This window comes from Aythya marila (assembly GCF_965140915.1).
Source record: "Aythya marila genome assembly, chromosome: 2".
Lineage (NCBI taxonomy): Eukaryota > Metazoa > Chordata > Aves > Anseriformes > Anatidae > Aythya > Aythya marila.
Genome location: NC_139043.1, coordinates 21919431 through 21934491, shown reverse-complemented (window position 1 = coordinate 21934491; position 15061 = coordinate 21919431). Strand labels below are relative to the sequence as shown.

Genomic DNA, 15061 nt, shown 5'->3' with positions numbered 1-15061 from the left:
CTTCTTCCCCCTCCAACACGCCTGTCTCAATCCCTGCCACCACCTGTGCTCTGTTAGCTATCCCCCTGCACAGGGATAGTGACACGTCTATGTCCCCAGCTCCCAACAAACGTTAGGGAACAAAGACAACTTGGGCGCACCCACCCAAATTAATGTGTCACACTGAAGGACTCCATCATTCACCCACTGGTTGACACAGATTTGGGGAATACTTGTCAGGACTTTTATGCCATTTTACTTTGGTGTCAGCCAACGGGTTCAAGAGATACCAGGGTCAGACCAGAAAACCCATACAGGCAGACAGCACAAGCATGACTCCTCAATTCTGCTTCTCAGCTGTACAGCAGATAGATGGTTTGGCTTTAAATGATGGAACAAAAAACTCCCACTGTAACATATGGGCACACTGGCCCATATGTCTAAGTTAAGGAAAAAAAAAGACAAGTACTTGCTTTCTCCCTCTGCTTTCAACTGGTTTGTCACAAGAGACCCCAAAATGGAATCAACCCAGGTTTGTCACACAGCAACTGGTTCAACAGAGCTGCAGGAACAGCTATTCAGCTTCCCCTAGAGTTTTGCTTCCCATTTTGAGGCTGTTCTGCAAGAAAAAGGTTCTCATCAAGCAGCAAAAGCATGATTGCAACTCTTTCGTAAGTTACCTGGAGCAGAGGCAGCCAGTTCAAGACTCCTGCATTAGCACAGCACCGGACAGCTGGAAAATATCCAGTCTAATATCCTCCAGAAAAATCAGTGTGGATTTGAGTACTTCTAACAGAGAACGATTTACAGAGAGGTAAATGCACAAGCACCAGCAGCATGAATGAAGTACTAAAAATATTACTGAAAAAGCATGCCACAAAAAAATTCTAAGCAGTATGATGGATCTACTGGTGTTATCTTCAAACTTGTTAACAAAACTTCACTTACTTCTAATGGTTTGCTGGCAAAAATATGAAATATGGTTACATTAAAATATGCATGTCCAGTTTTTACATATATTCTTTCTTCCAGATAGACATATTTACTCTAAACAGCAGGAAAAAACAGCAAGCAGAACACTCATTTAAATGGCAGAAAACTAGTAGAAGATGCTAATATGACCTTAGTGCAGCATGTCAAGTGTCACTGCCACCAGCTTCCTAGCCATTTTAAGAGCAATCTGCTAAGACAATTAATTACATAGCTTAAAAGATTAGGTCAACAGTGTCAAAAACGAGACTATAAACTTGAAACTTAGCCTTTTTAAAATGTGTGCTGTCTATTTAAGTGTTTACATCAGTTTGAAAGAATAGGAAGCTTCAGACTTGACGAGTTACTTCTCAGGAGAAGCAGTGGTTTTACCTTCCCATAAAAGAAACCCAAACAGAGATAGGTTGACAGAATCCCTTGCCTGACAGACCAGGTATCCTTGCAGCCTGCTGATCTAAGGGCTACTTTAGAAGAAAGGAGCAATTTAAAACTCAAGCAATTTAAAGTTCAATTTAAAATTCAATAGAATACAGATTTAGAGTAGTGCAACCCTTAAATCGATATTTTGAAAACCAAAACTATTTCTAAAAAGAAAAAAGTGGCCTAGTCTGGAGTTTTCTTGAATAAAGAAAACCTGAAAGTATCCTTCTTTGACTTACTCCTCTTATCTTCTTCCTCCCCTAGTCAGGTCTTCAGCTAAGACTTCTAACCAGGATATAGATTGGTTACTTACCTTATAATTTTGGCACTTATGCTGAAGTATGTCAACCCTCTCCTGGCTTAATTCTCAGACAGGCACGTTTACCCTGATCTGAGTCTCTCTGCGGGAGATCCAGCCTGCCTCTCTTCCTCAGAGCACAACAGCTATCTGCGACATACCCAGCCGGTCCAGCTACACTTCAGATTTGTAAGGTGCCACAGGGAAGAAACAATCAAGTCTCTTGAAAGTTTATTAGCTTCAAAAGTTGTACAATTAAAAAAAAAAAGTCTTATGTTGGTTAAGCTTGCCGACAGTAATGTTTACAACCCATTTCACCCCTGTGCCATACCCACAGTCATTCAGAAGATACCAGAGCAGACAATGAGCAGCAGAGAATTTCTGCCTGGCAGCTCTAGGTACAATTCACTTAGCCCAACGTTGAATGACTTGTCTGACCTAGTCACGGAGGCTTTAGACAGAGATGAGCAGAATGAACTGCTGTCTCAAGATGCTCACAACCCTCCAAAAGCTGCAGAGAAGGTTTCAGTGGCAGGATACAATTACCTGCTTAATTTTTAGGCAGCTCAAGTTCAGAGACAGGCATCTCCTTGCAGTGACCCTGCAAGAACACAAAAGCCACCAAACTGGGCAGCCAGTATCCCAGCTCCATCAGTGGCTGATACCAGACAGCACACAGCAATAACCTGGAGTTTATCATAACATTTTCCTGAAACAGCTGCTCACTTCCAGCTATTTGTAACCTTTTGACCTTCTAAACTACAGGTCGATCTGTGTGTTTAGTAACGATTCTTACAGTTTTCCTCCCCGTACTTCGCCCATGAACTCACTCATCAGTCATCAATTATTCATAAATTTGACCAGTGCAAATCAAAAGTTCTTCAAAAATGTAAGAGGGTTTTATTTTATTTTTTTTTATTTTTAAATAGGGACAAAAACTGGCGAGATACCAGTCTAGAGGACACTATACAATCAGGAATAGGGCCTGGAGTAACTACTTCGTATTTCTCACAGCCACTCATACACTGCCCATAATTTTACCTATTTCATACTACTACTTCAAACCCTTTAAGCTATGCATTAATGACCAATTCGCTGCAGCCAAAGAATTAGTGTTCATGTGGTAGAACCTAAGAATATTTTTACTTTCTTCATGCTTAATCCTCTGAAAATGTTCAAAACCTTAAGCTAGATTTTCATATTAACACATGTTTTAAGTAACACACACGATCTTACAGTTCATGCAGCAAATGGATTAGAATTTGATGGGTTTGTTTTGCTTTTTTACACCCCGCTCTCAACCTGTAAAACTTATGCAGAGCATAGTCCGGTGCATGCTACAGAACTGCCCGGTCCTCTCCCCAACACACGCTCTTTGGCAGTTCCACTCTCTTCCCCACTTCATGCACTCATAAATAAATCAGTTCCAAAAAGCAGAGGAGTGTTTGAGGTTGACATCCACTGATGTATGCAGAGAACAGACACGGACAAACAGAACATCAAAAAAAGAGAACTTTTCTTCTCTTTACAAGATACACAGTAGCAGGGTCTATATGAACCTCACTCTTGTATTTAACAGCCAAAAAGTAGAAATGTTTGCACAACACACAAACGAGTAAGCCTGAAGCTTGCTCCTACAAAGAAATAATTTAATTTTGCCTCACAAGAGGCTGGCTGATATCCTGCTCCATTAAGTTCAGTCTCACATCACCTCTCTCTCATGATATGATATTCACCAACACCTCAGCTGAGACGTCTTTACTATGGAAAGTGATAACTGAAGTATCCAGAAGGTAGTAACTGAAGGTGTGTGCAGTACAGCCAAGAGACTCAAAAGATGTTGTTTTTTTTTTTGTTGCCAACAGCAGACCACTTGACTTTCATGCCTGAAGCTCTCACTCAGTTGGCCTTCCTCACATGCATTTGGTTATAGACACAATGCAGTTGAGCTGTAGTTTGCTTTCACTTGCTTCAGTCAACTTAATTATCCTTCTACTCAAATACGAACTGCAGTTCAAAAAAGTTGGTAAAACTTGAAAATTGTGGCAGCGACTGGATTTTTTGACTTAGCTGGTAACATGACTGAAAAATCACCGATCTTCTGGTACACGGCTGATCTGTATTGACGTTAGAAAGGCACGTTGAATGTATCTGCTAATTCACATCCTCAATCTTTTTTTATTTAGGTAAAACACTTCAAGAACCTCACCCTCTTAGCAGTGCTGCTGTGCTCTATAGAAACAAACCAGTACTGGCAGCTTCTAAACGCTGCCTAACAGCCTGCAGCGAAGTCAGAAAAGCAGAGTATACTTACTGGTAAGCTTGTTGTGACTGAGAACCAGCTGTGTGATATGAGACAAGGTAACTGTAAACGAAGAGAGAAAAAAGTTAGTTTATGAACAGCGATGGCCCATTCCAGCTAAAAAACACGTTATTCTCCTACTCTAGTAACCCCAGATCATAGGCACTATTACGAATATCAAGACAACCTCCAGATATTTACTGAAATGGCCTGAACGATCTGACTGATCCCAGCCCCTCGTACTCCTACTTACTGAGCAGTGAGTATGGGGCTGGGGCAGCTACAGTCTGGTATGCCCCACTACACACCCTCACCTGTGTTTGTTCTTGCCTACTGTCATTCCCACACCCCTGCTGCTTTTTCCCCTAGAGGCTCTACAGCCCACAATCAACATCACCTGGCCAGAACAACATGCTGAACAGCCAGAGGAGAAACTCACACCTTGAAGACATTGTTAAACATCTTCCCTCTCCCTCCAAAAAGTCTGATGTGCTTTGAACGAGAAAAACTCATTTTTGTCCTCCTCTACACCTTATTCCTTTCTTCCAACACAGTCTCTCCAAAAAGTGCTACTAACTACAGGGCTGCCCCTCCTGAGCAGCCTTGAAGTTCTCCCTAAGGACAGCTGTAGTGCTGCATCTCTCAGCAATTCCCAGAAGCACTAAGCATCACTAACACAGGCAAATGTAAGCCCATAGCAGAACTAATGCAGTCACTCAAAGGCAAAAACAGAACTGAAAGTTCATTGGAAAAAAAAAACAAAAAACACATTGCCACAGTTCCCTGTGTAATTGCAGGTTGTGGAGGAAGGAAAGGCAGGGAGCAGAAAGGAAAACAGTGCATCCACCCTCAGTATCTCTTTAAATACAAGCACTCTCTAAGTAGTGCCTCAAAGAGGTCACACAGTAGGACAGAAAGCAGCCCATAGGAAGTCTGTAAGAACATCGTATAAGAACCAGCACTATAGGGCAGCCAAGTACAGTAGCCTCAAAGAACACTCAGCTTTAAAACATGAAGGGCACTTCACCATCAGCATCTAAGCAGCTCCTTAAACTACTGACTGTAGACCTACAGCTGACCAGGTCAATTTACAAAAAAATAATTGAAATGCTGGAGGCGGTTACGAGCTTGTCAGCAAATGTTTAAGTACTGCTTCTGCAGCATTTATTTCTTTTGGTTTGGGAATTGTAATAGCTGTGACAACTACTGAAAGCCAACATTTCACGGGCCCTCAACATCCAGGCTTGACCAGTAAGGACACGGTCCTTCCTGGGTAAGCCCTCTGTCAGCCTCCTGAGGTGCTTCAGCTGAACACCTCCAGCTCCACAACGACCTGACCTAGATCAGAGCCAGATGTGGGGTAACAGTGTGCCCAAGCTCATCTGTATCCTCAGACTTAACTTCATCAACTCACCAACACTGCACCTACCTGCCTGAACAGTACAGACACCATAAACACTGCTTTGAAGGCTGAAGTGTGAGCACTGAAAGAACAGGGCTCACACTGCTGGCCCCAGCACCACCAGCTGGCATTCCAGCTTGGCTCTGAAGATTTGGGATGCTGAAATGTTTGCTCCTTCGCCCTCCTCATGACAAAAGCTTTGGAAAGCGAAGATTTGGTGTAATCTGCTTTTTCAAAAGGAATCCTTTTATTTATTTCTTTTTTGATACTGTGCAAAGTTGCTCCCACTTTAAGATTTATTATTTATTTTTTTTTTAAAGCTGAGAAGAGTTAAACTGCAGTGGCTGAATAAGGCAATTACCACCTCAGCTCCACACTAGAAAGCCAGCACCTCATCATGAGCACGAAGGACAGCAACTCCGAGCAGGTGGGAGCTCTGCTCCTCTGCTGCTTGGCAAAGGTCCGCAACAGGCAGACTGAATGGCACTTACAGGCTGGAAAGTCAAAACAAGCTGCCAGAACAGGTAATTCCAAGAGAACCTTTGCACTTTTTCTGTAGCTTCTGTATGACACCGCTGGAAACGCTAAGAACCAGGTCTTTGAAGGAGGCACCCCTCAGAGGCCGTGCTGACATAACAGCACTTCGCATACAGGGGATGAATTAATTTGATTTCAAGAACACACCACACATCCCCACAGAAGTTTGAGGGTGAGGATATTAACATTTGCCAAGGCAATTTACACACATGGTAGTTACAAATTCCCATCATGGTCCCAATCCCGCCATTGCTTCAAAATGGAATGGGTGGGAAAAGAACACTTGAGCTCTACTCTTCTTGTCCTAGTACCGAGCTTTTTCATATGCTGCTTCCATGTACCACAAGCTGCCTTTCCATGAAATATTTAGATGACAAGTCTTGACTCTTTTTTTTTTTTTTTTTTTTTTAAAAAAGGAAGAAAAAAAACACAACAGGAAGACTCCAGAGACCTTGCTGGATGAAGATAAGACGCTGCCTCTCGCACTGGAGGAAGTTAACACAGAAGGAGCACTGCAGCTTTGTACTGAACAACCTGCAAGCAGCCTGCCACTCCACCTCCTGGGCCTTGGTTATTTTAGGAGCGAACAATTCTATCAACACGAACTTTTTGGTAAAAAAAAATTCCAGCCATACTAATTCCATCACGTACAGGCGTACTTTATGTGAAATATGAATAGCTTACAGATGGAATAATGAGAACAAATTAACACTTACAGAGTAAATAGGATTTCATCCAATATTCCTTCCCTAGCAGCCAGGCTACAGAGCAGCAGATGTCCCGAGTTATTTGAGCAAAATAATTCATAGCTTCCCCACATCCACCACTTAAAAATAAATAAATCAGAGATTAGAGACTCCTCCTTGCAACGAGAACAATTCCCTAATTCAAGATGACTGCTTGAAGTCCCAACAATAAGTGCCCTAGCCAGGCAAAAGATGCATCATATCCTGCCTGCTTAATCAGATTATTCACCTTACAGGACATCTGCTAACCCCCCTATGCCTCTACCTGTCAATATCTGGCTGCTTCATAAACAATCTACTCACTCCATAACAAAGAATTAAAAAAGAAAACGAACATTTTCACAAGGCAAGATGTGTTAAAACTATTCGTGGATGCACAAACATAGTATAAATGTGTTAACGGCCACAACACTTGTTTTATTGCATACCAGAATAATAAAAAACCTTTTAAGTTTAAAACTGTTTCACCTGGTCTTTGCATTAGGATGATGAATGAAAATTACACAACACCTAGATCAAGGGACACTTTACACCTCAGGTGAACTCTCTTTCCTACAGAACTGCTCTGCTGCATCTTTGAAAAGAGATTTCTCGCTTACATTTCTGAAAGTCTGGAAAATCCAGATGCTCTGAAGGCCTGTAGCACGATTCCAACTTGTACTTCAATTACAGCTAGGAGAAAACACTGAAATGCCCAGATTTGAAGAATACTCCAAAAACAGATGTCATGACCTGTAATGGCATTAATGAACTCCCGAGTGAGCAGCTGTTCAGGGACCACTGAACGTAACTTTGTGAATCTGAATGATAACATATAAATGAGCTGACAACTCAGCGTTCCCTTTACTAAAGATGAAAACAGGAAAAGATGCAGAGGTCTAAGCTAGTTTAAGACATTGAGTGTCAATCTCCATCCACACAGGAGAAGTATTTCCTCTTGAATTGGGAAAAAAAAAAAAAAAAAAAACAACACACCGACATTTGACAGAGGCAAATGCTTGATTTTGTCTGTCCTGCAACTTTTTTCTTCCCAAAGGGTGGGAGTTAAGGCAAAAAAAAAAAAAAAAAAAAAAAAAAAAAAAAAAAGAAGTGGCTGCTCTGTATTGAAGCAAGTCAGTCACTAGCCTAGGAAGAAGAGCCAGAAAAGCCAGAGGAGTCCTACCCAAGCCATTGCATATAGTCCTCTTCCCTTCTTCTTCTCCCTCCCCAGCATGACATCAGTTTTCTATACTCCCTGAAGATTTTTGGTTTTTATACACACATGACAAGAATAGATCCGTACCTGAAGGAATAGGATTTGCACACAGAGCAGTGCTACTTCCCAGTCGCTGTGTGACTGCATCTACTTTATGTGAATTAAGGAAGTTTAAACACGAGTTCACTGAGCGCTCTGCTGTGAGCACTCAAATGTGCAGTGGGACAAGGCTTGGCACTTTTCTTGAAAAGCAACCAAGACTACAGAGAGCAACTTACTTGAAGAAAATCAGTGTCCACTTGGGGTGGTGGGGCAGGACTGACTACATTGAAGTAATTTCATGACACAAAATCCCTACCAGCAGCTACTGAACATAACTCAAGAATATCCTCCAGTCTAGTAAGTCCTTAAACCTCAAATTGCTAAAAAGAGAGGAAACACCACTGAAATGCTCTCTCTGATGCTAACCTAATGTTAGACTCATCCCTAAACGTCTACGAGGGGCTCTCATTAAAGACAAGATGCTAGGAAAGGCCATTCACTGGGCATGAATCACTATTCTTATTTGTATGTCATGGAAAAACCAGTTTCTGAAGCAGCGAGCTGTAACTCTGTGCTAGAAAGAGATTCAGCACCCGTAATAGGAGAGGTGCTGGACCAGACCCATTGAACTTCCCTGGCAGTTCAGAGCACCAGAGGAGCCCAGACACTGCTCTACCAGAGAAGTTCACCCCTTAGGAGCCAGGTGGCAGGGCCAGGAAACAAGCCACTTCCACACCTTCTCCAACCATCGCCTACAAGCCGTAAGTTGCAATACCTACTCACTACTTCTTTAAAGGCACACTCGGAGGAAGTTATTCCTTCTCCAGGCAAACACCTCAGCAGAAATAAGAAAAGCACACCAAAAATAAAACCTTACAGTTCAGCCAGAAAGCATAGCCACTGAAAAAGCAAGGTCTGGACTACCTGGGCAGAAAGCAGCCATCATTTCCCCTCCCCTCAGTTTGATCTCAGGGTGAAGAAATCCCCAAGCCCCCATGCTAAAATAAATCAAGCCAGGTGCACGCATCATTTGACAGATTTAAGTTAGGGCACCCCAAGCCCACACTTCGTGCAATAAACTCGCTGCCAAACAAGGCTCAGATGCCACATTAGCAACTGAGAGCAGCAGGGACCATCCTGCTGGCCTGGCCGTGCCTGCCCAACAGGCTCGGAAGCGCCTTTGGCATTAACTAAGCGGGTGCCGGGGCCCGGCCGCGCGGTACAAATAAGGCAGCGCCGCCGCTGTACGTACAGAGCCCGGGCACGTCCAGCATGTTGGAGACGCCGCGGTCGCACATGTCCACCTCGGGCTGGTTCTTCTCCCGGCTCTCCTCCACCATCTTCTTCAGTGACTTGGACATGGCCTGGGCGGGACGCGAACACCGTCAGGCTTCGGCTGGGTGCCCCCCACACACAGCCCGGCCGCCCCCCGACCCTCCCTGCCCAGCCCCCGCGGCCACTCACGGCGCTGCCCGGCTCCCCCCGCTCCTGGTCCCCGTCCTGGTCCCGGTCCCTGTCCCAGCCCTGCTGCCGAGCCCGGCCCCGCCCGGCCGGAAGGGGAGGGGGGTGAGGAGGAGGAAGAAGAAGAGGAGGAAGAGGAGGAGGGTGTGAGGAAGGCTTGCGAGGGGCCCTTGCTCAGCCTCAGCACCTGGGTAGCACCTCAGGGATGTTAACGGGGGCCCCCCGACCGCCGCCATTTCGCGGAGGGGAAGGAGCCGCGGGGCGCGCCTCAGGGCGGAGCCATCTTGGCGCCCGCAGCCCCTGGCCGGGGGCGTCCTGCACAGGGCAGCGGGGTTATTACAAATAACATCCACTGGAAGAGTTACTAAAAGTGATGTTCACTGAAACCAGGGTGTAAAAGGGCAGGTGCCGTAACCAGCAAACGCTGGCCTGGCATTGCTGTGGGGGTAGCGTCAGTGTTTCCTTTTTTAGAAATGATTTAATTTGCAGTAGCCTCTAAGTGGCTCTCGCTGCCTCCAGCCCTTCCGTGAAGTTTCAGGCTGCTCTCAGGTCTGCCCGACAAAGCACAGCTGGAGGAACTTCCCTTTATCTAGATCACTCGGCAGCACGTCAGTCACGGTGATGTACAAGCCAGCAATGTTCCTCTTCATCTGCAGGACAAGAACCTGCACCACTTCCACATGTAACCAAGCACCCCGATAGCCACCAGTCAGTTACCTCAGAGAGTTAGCTGCCAGCATATTTACTGTTCTTCCTTCATAAAGGACAGTCAGGCTTGATTTAGTAACAAAGGCTTATCCAGATTTGTCTATAAAAGAACATCCTAGTTTGCTTACCCCAACGAACAGATCAAGCCCCTGTGACAAGCTGCTTGCAGGCTGTGTCTTTACGGCTCACCAGCTCATCTGGCTTCTGCTGCCCCATGTATGCAGTGATAAAACAGCTGCATGTTACATTCCACATGACCTGAATGTCCACGTTTGATCCCTATTGTAGGAGTATTTAATTACTCCCTCTTTAATAAACGTATTTCCCTTACTGGCTTTTGTCAGGACTGCTTTCTTTTTCTTCATCCCAGTAATTTCATTACCGTTTTCTTTGCAAACAGTTCATGTTTCAGTCACATCTTTGGGTCTGCTTTGGTGACTGCTTCAGCAAACCTCCCAAATGAGCAAACACGCTAATGCATGCATACCCTAGTGAGGGCCGCACTGGATTTGACAAAGAGGTGATGCTTTCCAGCCTTCATTTTAAAGATTTTCAGCTGCTCGTGAAGCACTACATACCAATTGGATGAGAAGAAGTGGAAAGTAAGTATGCATGACATGCTGGCCAAGTGGCTGGCCATTCCCTGATCTTGACAGCTTAATCTTCAGGTTCTCCCATTAGGAGTAGTAATGATGAAGGCTAATTTCCTGAAGAAGGCCTGTGCCTCTGCCATAACCCTCCATCTCCTCTCTTTTCCCCAGCACCTCAGCATATCCAATTCTTTAACCCCCTCGACCCCAAGTATCCCCAGCTCCCTCTGTACCCCTAGCTACAGGCTGGCCAGCTGGAGACCTTCCCAAATGTTGGGCTCACAGTGCAGGCTTCTCCAGTGTGACCTTATTTGTGTCTCACTGTGCTATCCAGTAAAACATAAATAAATAGATAAATAAATACTCTTTTTTTTTTTTTTTTTTTTCCCTCCAAATAAAAACCACCTTTTGTAGCAGTCAGTTTTAATGCAAGGGTAGCGTGTAGTCAAAACAACATCAATGTGCATCGGCAAAAACAGTTGTATATTGCTAGGCACTGCTGGTAGAAAATTATCCACCAAAATTAGAATAATTAGGTGTGATAACTAGCACACTATTTATTTGCTGAATTTTGCCTTATAAAATCAGACTTCTAGAATTTGGCCTCTATTTTTATTACCGGATATTTTAATTTTAAGCATTTATTTGTTAGCAATCCTGTATTGTTGCTATTGTTATTTTGTACAGTAGTCAATGCTATTAATTCTTACTACGTTTCCTTTTAATCAGAACTGCCAAATAATTCTGTGGTTTTAGTTTGGCAGCTGACAGAAAAATAATTACAAGAAATATCTCAATTCTGGTGCCCAGGATGCTTATCTTGAGTTACTGCGGGAAACTGAGACACCTCCTCCTTTACTTTATGAGCCAACTAAAAACTGTTTTTTAGCCAAAATACTTTGTAAATGTAACTACAATTGGCGAATGTTTTAAATTGACCGGCACCATATTTTCTAGCATTGTAGCTGTACATCTTCTCTCTCCTTTAATTCAAGTAACTGTAGCCCTAACAATCTCATTCTGTTATTACTTCTCATTTATCGTATATAAAGAATAGCCCTACTGCAAGGGCAATTCAAAAACACTGTCATGGACATTTTAGTGCTTATTCTTCAAATCGTAGTCTTTTTGCCATTCATATATTACTGCCTCCTAAGGAATGTCTTTATGGAAGAATAAATAGATATGGTAACATCCAGAATATTTACACGTCAGTTAAAAAAATGCAGGCTCTGGAAATTGAAAACGCTCATTCATTATCTGTGCTGTGTCATTTACAGCGGAGAGGTTTGTAACCATGCAGGTATTAAAAGGCAGACATGTGGTATTCACAGCCATGGCTTTATCTATAAAATAGACAGCAACGTGCAAAGACATAAAAGCAAAGACATTCCTGGCAGTATTGTGAAACAAAGCCATAAATCTTATTAAACAAAACACAGATTTTGTCTTCTGAACTATACACTACAAATAACAGATTTAGGGGAGAAGATAAAAAAAAAGTTCAGTTGTTTGCTTTTGCCATGCATTCGTTTTAAAGCATTTTAAATGACTTCTTACCTTGCAAGACAGAAACATGGCTTAGCAAGAGCTCTCTCCTTTAAGGACCTTCACTTTAATAGTTCTGCAGTGGTATTTCTCTCGTGGTTCCTCATATAAGATGTTAGAGGACAGTAGTGGGTTACTTTGTTCCTGTTTTTTTTTTTGAAAGAATGGGTTTGATAATTTACTCTAATTTTAGACTTTGACTATTTTTGGCAAGAGTCAGTTGGGCCAGATCAATTGAACTTTGTACCAGAAGCTTCATTCAACAGTCTTTGTGGACGTGAATTCTCTGCTGGACTTTCATTTTCTCTAAAGAACTTCGTGCATTTTACTCACATGTAAATAAAATTATGCAGAGATATAGAGTAGTTGTAATGTTTAAAGATGCACCAAGCACTAATTATTATCAGATTTAAAAAAAAAAAATCTTACAATTTTCTTGTCCTCTCATTCATTGTGTTCTTCATTCTTTTTTTTTTCTGCAGAAGTTCAATGATTCCATAAAATCTGTTTGGTGTTATGACTGAAAGTCATACCAAGGCCAAGTGTTTATCAAGAAACTGTCAGAAAGCATTTCACCCACTTTAAAACGAAACGTGATTTTTCACAAAACCAAACTTTTTGAACAACAGGTTTCAACACACTTGTCAGTTTAACTGCAGTGCCCCTGAGGAGCTTCAGGCCAAAGGTTGCATTGCCAGAGCTGGCCTCACGCAGATCAAACCTCAATATTGTGCAGAGTCAACAGGTAGGCCAGCCTTGGCAGGCCGACCTGTGGGACAGCAATCTCCTCAGGGAAGCAAGTTTTGTGTCAAATAAACTGTAGGATGTGTGACTGCTATCAGTTTCAATAGGCCACTAATGAACTTCATTCATCACAACCATGTACAGGTTTCTATCGTGTTGTTCAGTTTACGCTCCACCGTGCTCTTGGCAAGACCAAGGTTTCACCTAAGAACTGATTGTCCGTAAGGGAAGGGAATGCACTGCAAAGCACTGCCTGGCAGCAGCAGGAGCTGTTGGGGTGAGAGATGCCCTCCCAGTTCAGCTATGGCTTCCAGGTGAGCTGGGCAGCAGGCTGCTGAAATAATTAAATAATATATTAAAAAAAATAAATAGTGTTCTTGCCAGGCCTATTTGTGCCTAAAATCTGATGCTTCTGTGACCATCCACCTAGCAGCAAGAGACAACAACCAGACTCTGAGGGGACTCAGCCCTGCACGAACTGCATGAACCCCATGGTGATTCATAGGAAGGTCAAAACCACGATGGACGCAGATGGAGTCTCATGATGCTGCCATCCACTAGGAGAAGTAAACTCCTTCCTGATCTCGGCAGGCAAACAGCTGAAGCAGTGCTTGACTGTATCTGCATTGTCTTACGAGTTCCTGTATTCAGAGCTTGTTTTGTAGCTTCATCTCCAGGCAGTTTAGATGACAGTATTTTCTTTACTGCCTGCAATCCCTTTTATGCTTTTTTTTTTTTTTTAATTTGTTTGTTTTTGTTTTGTTTTGTTTTTAATAAATTTAGGGTCAAATTTTGGATTGTCCCTTGATTACTAACATGAAATCAGTTTGGCTTGGAGTCTTGAGCAAAAGTTCTCTGGGCTGCTAATGTGAAAATGTTTAATTCCACTACATGTCCTTTTATGTCTTCCCATATTAATTTCCTGTTCTGCCTGCAGGTCAGGAGGACATATATGTCTCCTAGTTTGATAGAAATACAGATATTTCTCCTTTTTCCAAGTTGTACTTTAGCATGTTAGCAGGCATATTATATTGTCTGTACCTAAGCCAAATTTTTCTTAATACTTGGAAGATTCTAAAATGCTGTCATACATCTAGTCTGCTTGGCCAGGTCTCTCTCTCTACAACATAATCAGATCGTTCCTGAATTTTAAATATCTTGAATTTTATATTGTGTCATCTACCCTTTTGCCCTTGTCTGTTTTGTGTTTTCTGGATTGTATTTTAACCAGAATAGCTTCTCTCCGATTATGAAATCTTGTTTGTTTGTGGAATTATGCCTTTTTTTTTTTTTGGCATTCACTGGGAAATCTTCAAAGAAATCTGAGATTTTGTTAGAACTGCTATTAACACTTACAATGTCACTTATCATCATTTATTGCAACAATCATTTTAAGAGATTCATTTCACTGTGTGAACCAGTGTCCTCCGTACGCCCCAACAACAATATTTGTTACATATGATGTGTGTTAGCCTGGGGCAGTGGCACAATAATGTTAGTAAAAAGTCAATCGGTATTTTTTTTATTTGCCCTATTCTGAAGTCATATGTTTTATAAATGTCTAGAAAGTGGCACACAAGTTGTCTAAGAAGGCAACATGGTTGCTCAAAGTCTCACAAGTTTTTATAAATTCAGTTGTAAAAGAGATTTGGAAGCTTAAAGATCTAACTCTGTAAATATAATCACAGAGATATGTGCATATTGAACAGGCTCTGACATCACTTCTTGATGCGGTTATGGTTTAGTAACACAACGCATCTTTGCTGTGCTAAGCTTTAGTGAATGCCTGAGTACTTTATTCGGCCAGGTTCTTCCACCCAGTGAGTAGTATAAGAGAAGATTCTTCAATGAAATTATCTGTGTAAATGGCTGTAGGACAGGGGCTGTATTTTATTCTAGTTCAAATAAAACTAGCTGACATTTAGCTAGCACAGTTGGACTTGATGATCTTGAAGGTCTTTTCCAACCTAAATGATTATACGATTCTATGATTTATAAAGATGCTTGGGACAAACACATAATTCTGCAGAACTAAAGACAACTTTGTATCTTAACTCCTCTTAACAATTTCACGTTGACTATTTTGTGTTTAAGTTTTA

General features: G+C 42.4%; 1 protein-coding gene across 3 annotated transcripts in view; it reads right to left on the bottom strand.

The window, feature by feature from the left end:
- The window catches only part of RSU1 (Ras suppressor protein 1), a 96752-nt gene extending 84443 nt beyond the window's left edge, over positions 1-12309 (bottom strand). The window contains exons 1-3 of one of the 3 annotated variants that reach the window (XM_082753208.1): positions 12231-12309; positions 9164-9275; positions 4002-4052 (exon numbers count right to left, since the gene is read on the bottom strand). In XM_082753208.1, coding sequence (XP_082609334.1) covers positions 4002-4052; positions 9164-9275; positions 12231-12248 — 181 coding nt within the window. In that variant the 5' untranslated portion in view covers positions 12249-12309. Of the gene's footprint in view, positions 1-4001; positions 4053-9163; positions 9276-9375; positions 9484-9559; positions 9606-12230 lie in introns of those variants that run through there. The other 2 variants (XM_082753210.1, XM_082753209.1) reach the window with 2 other exon arrangements.
- Positions 12310-15061: the final 2752 nt, after the last annotated feature.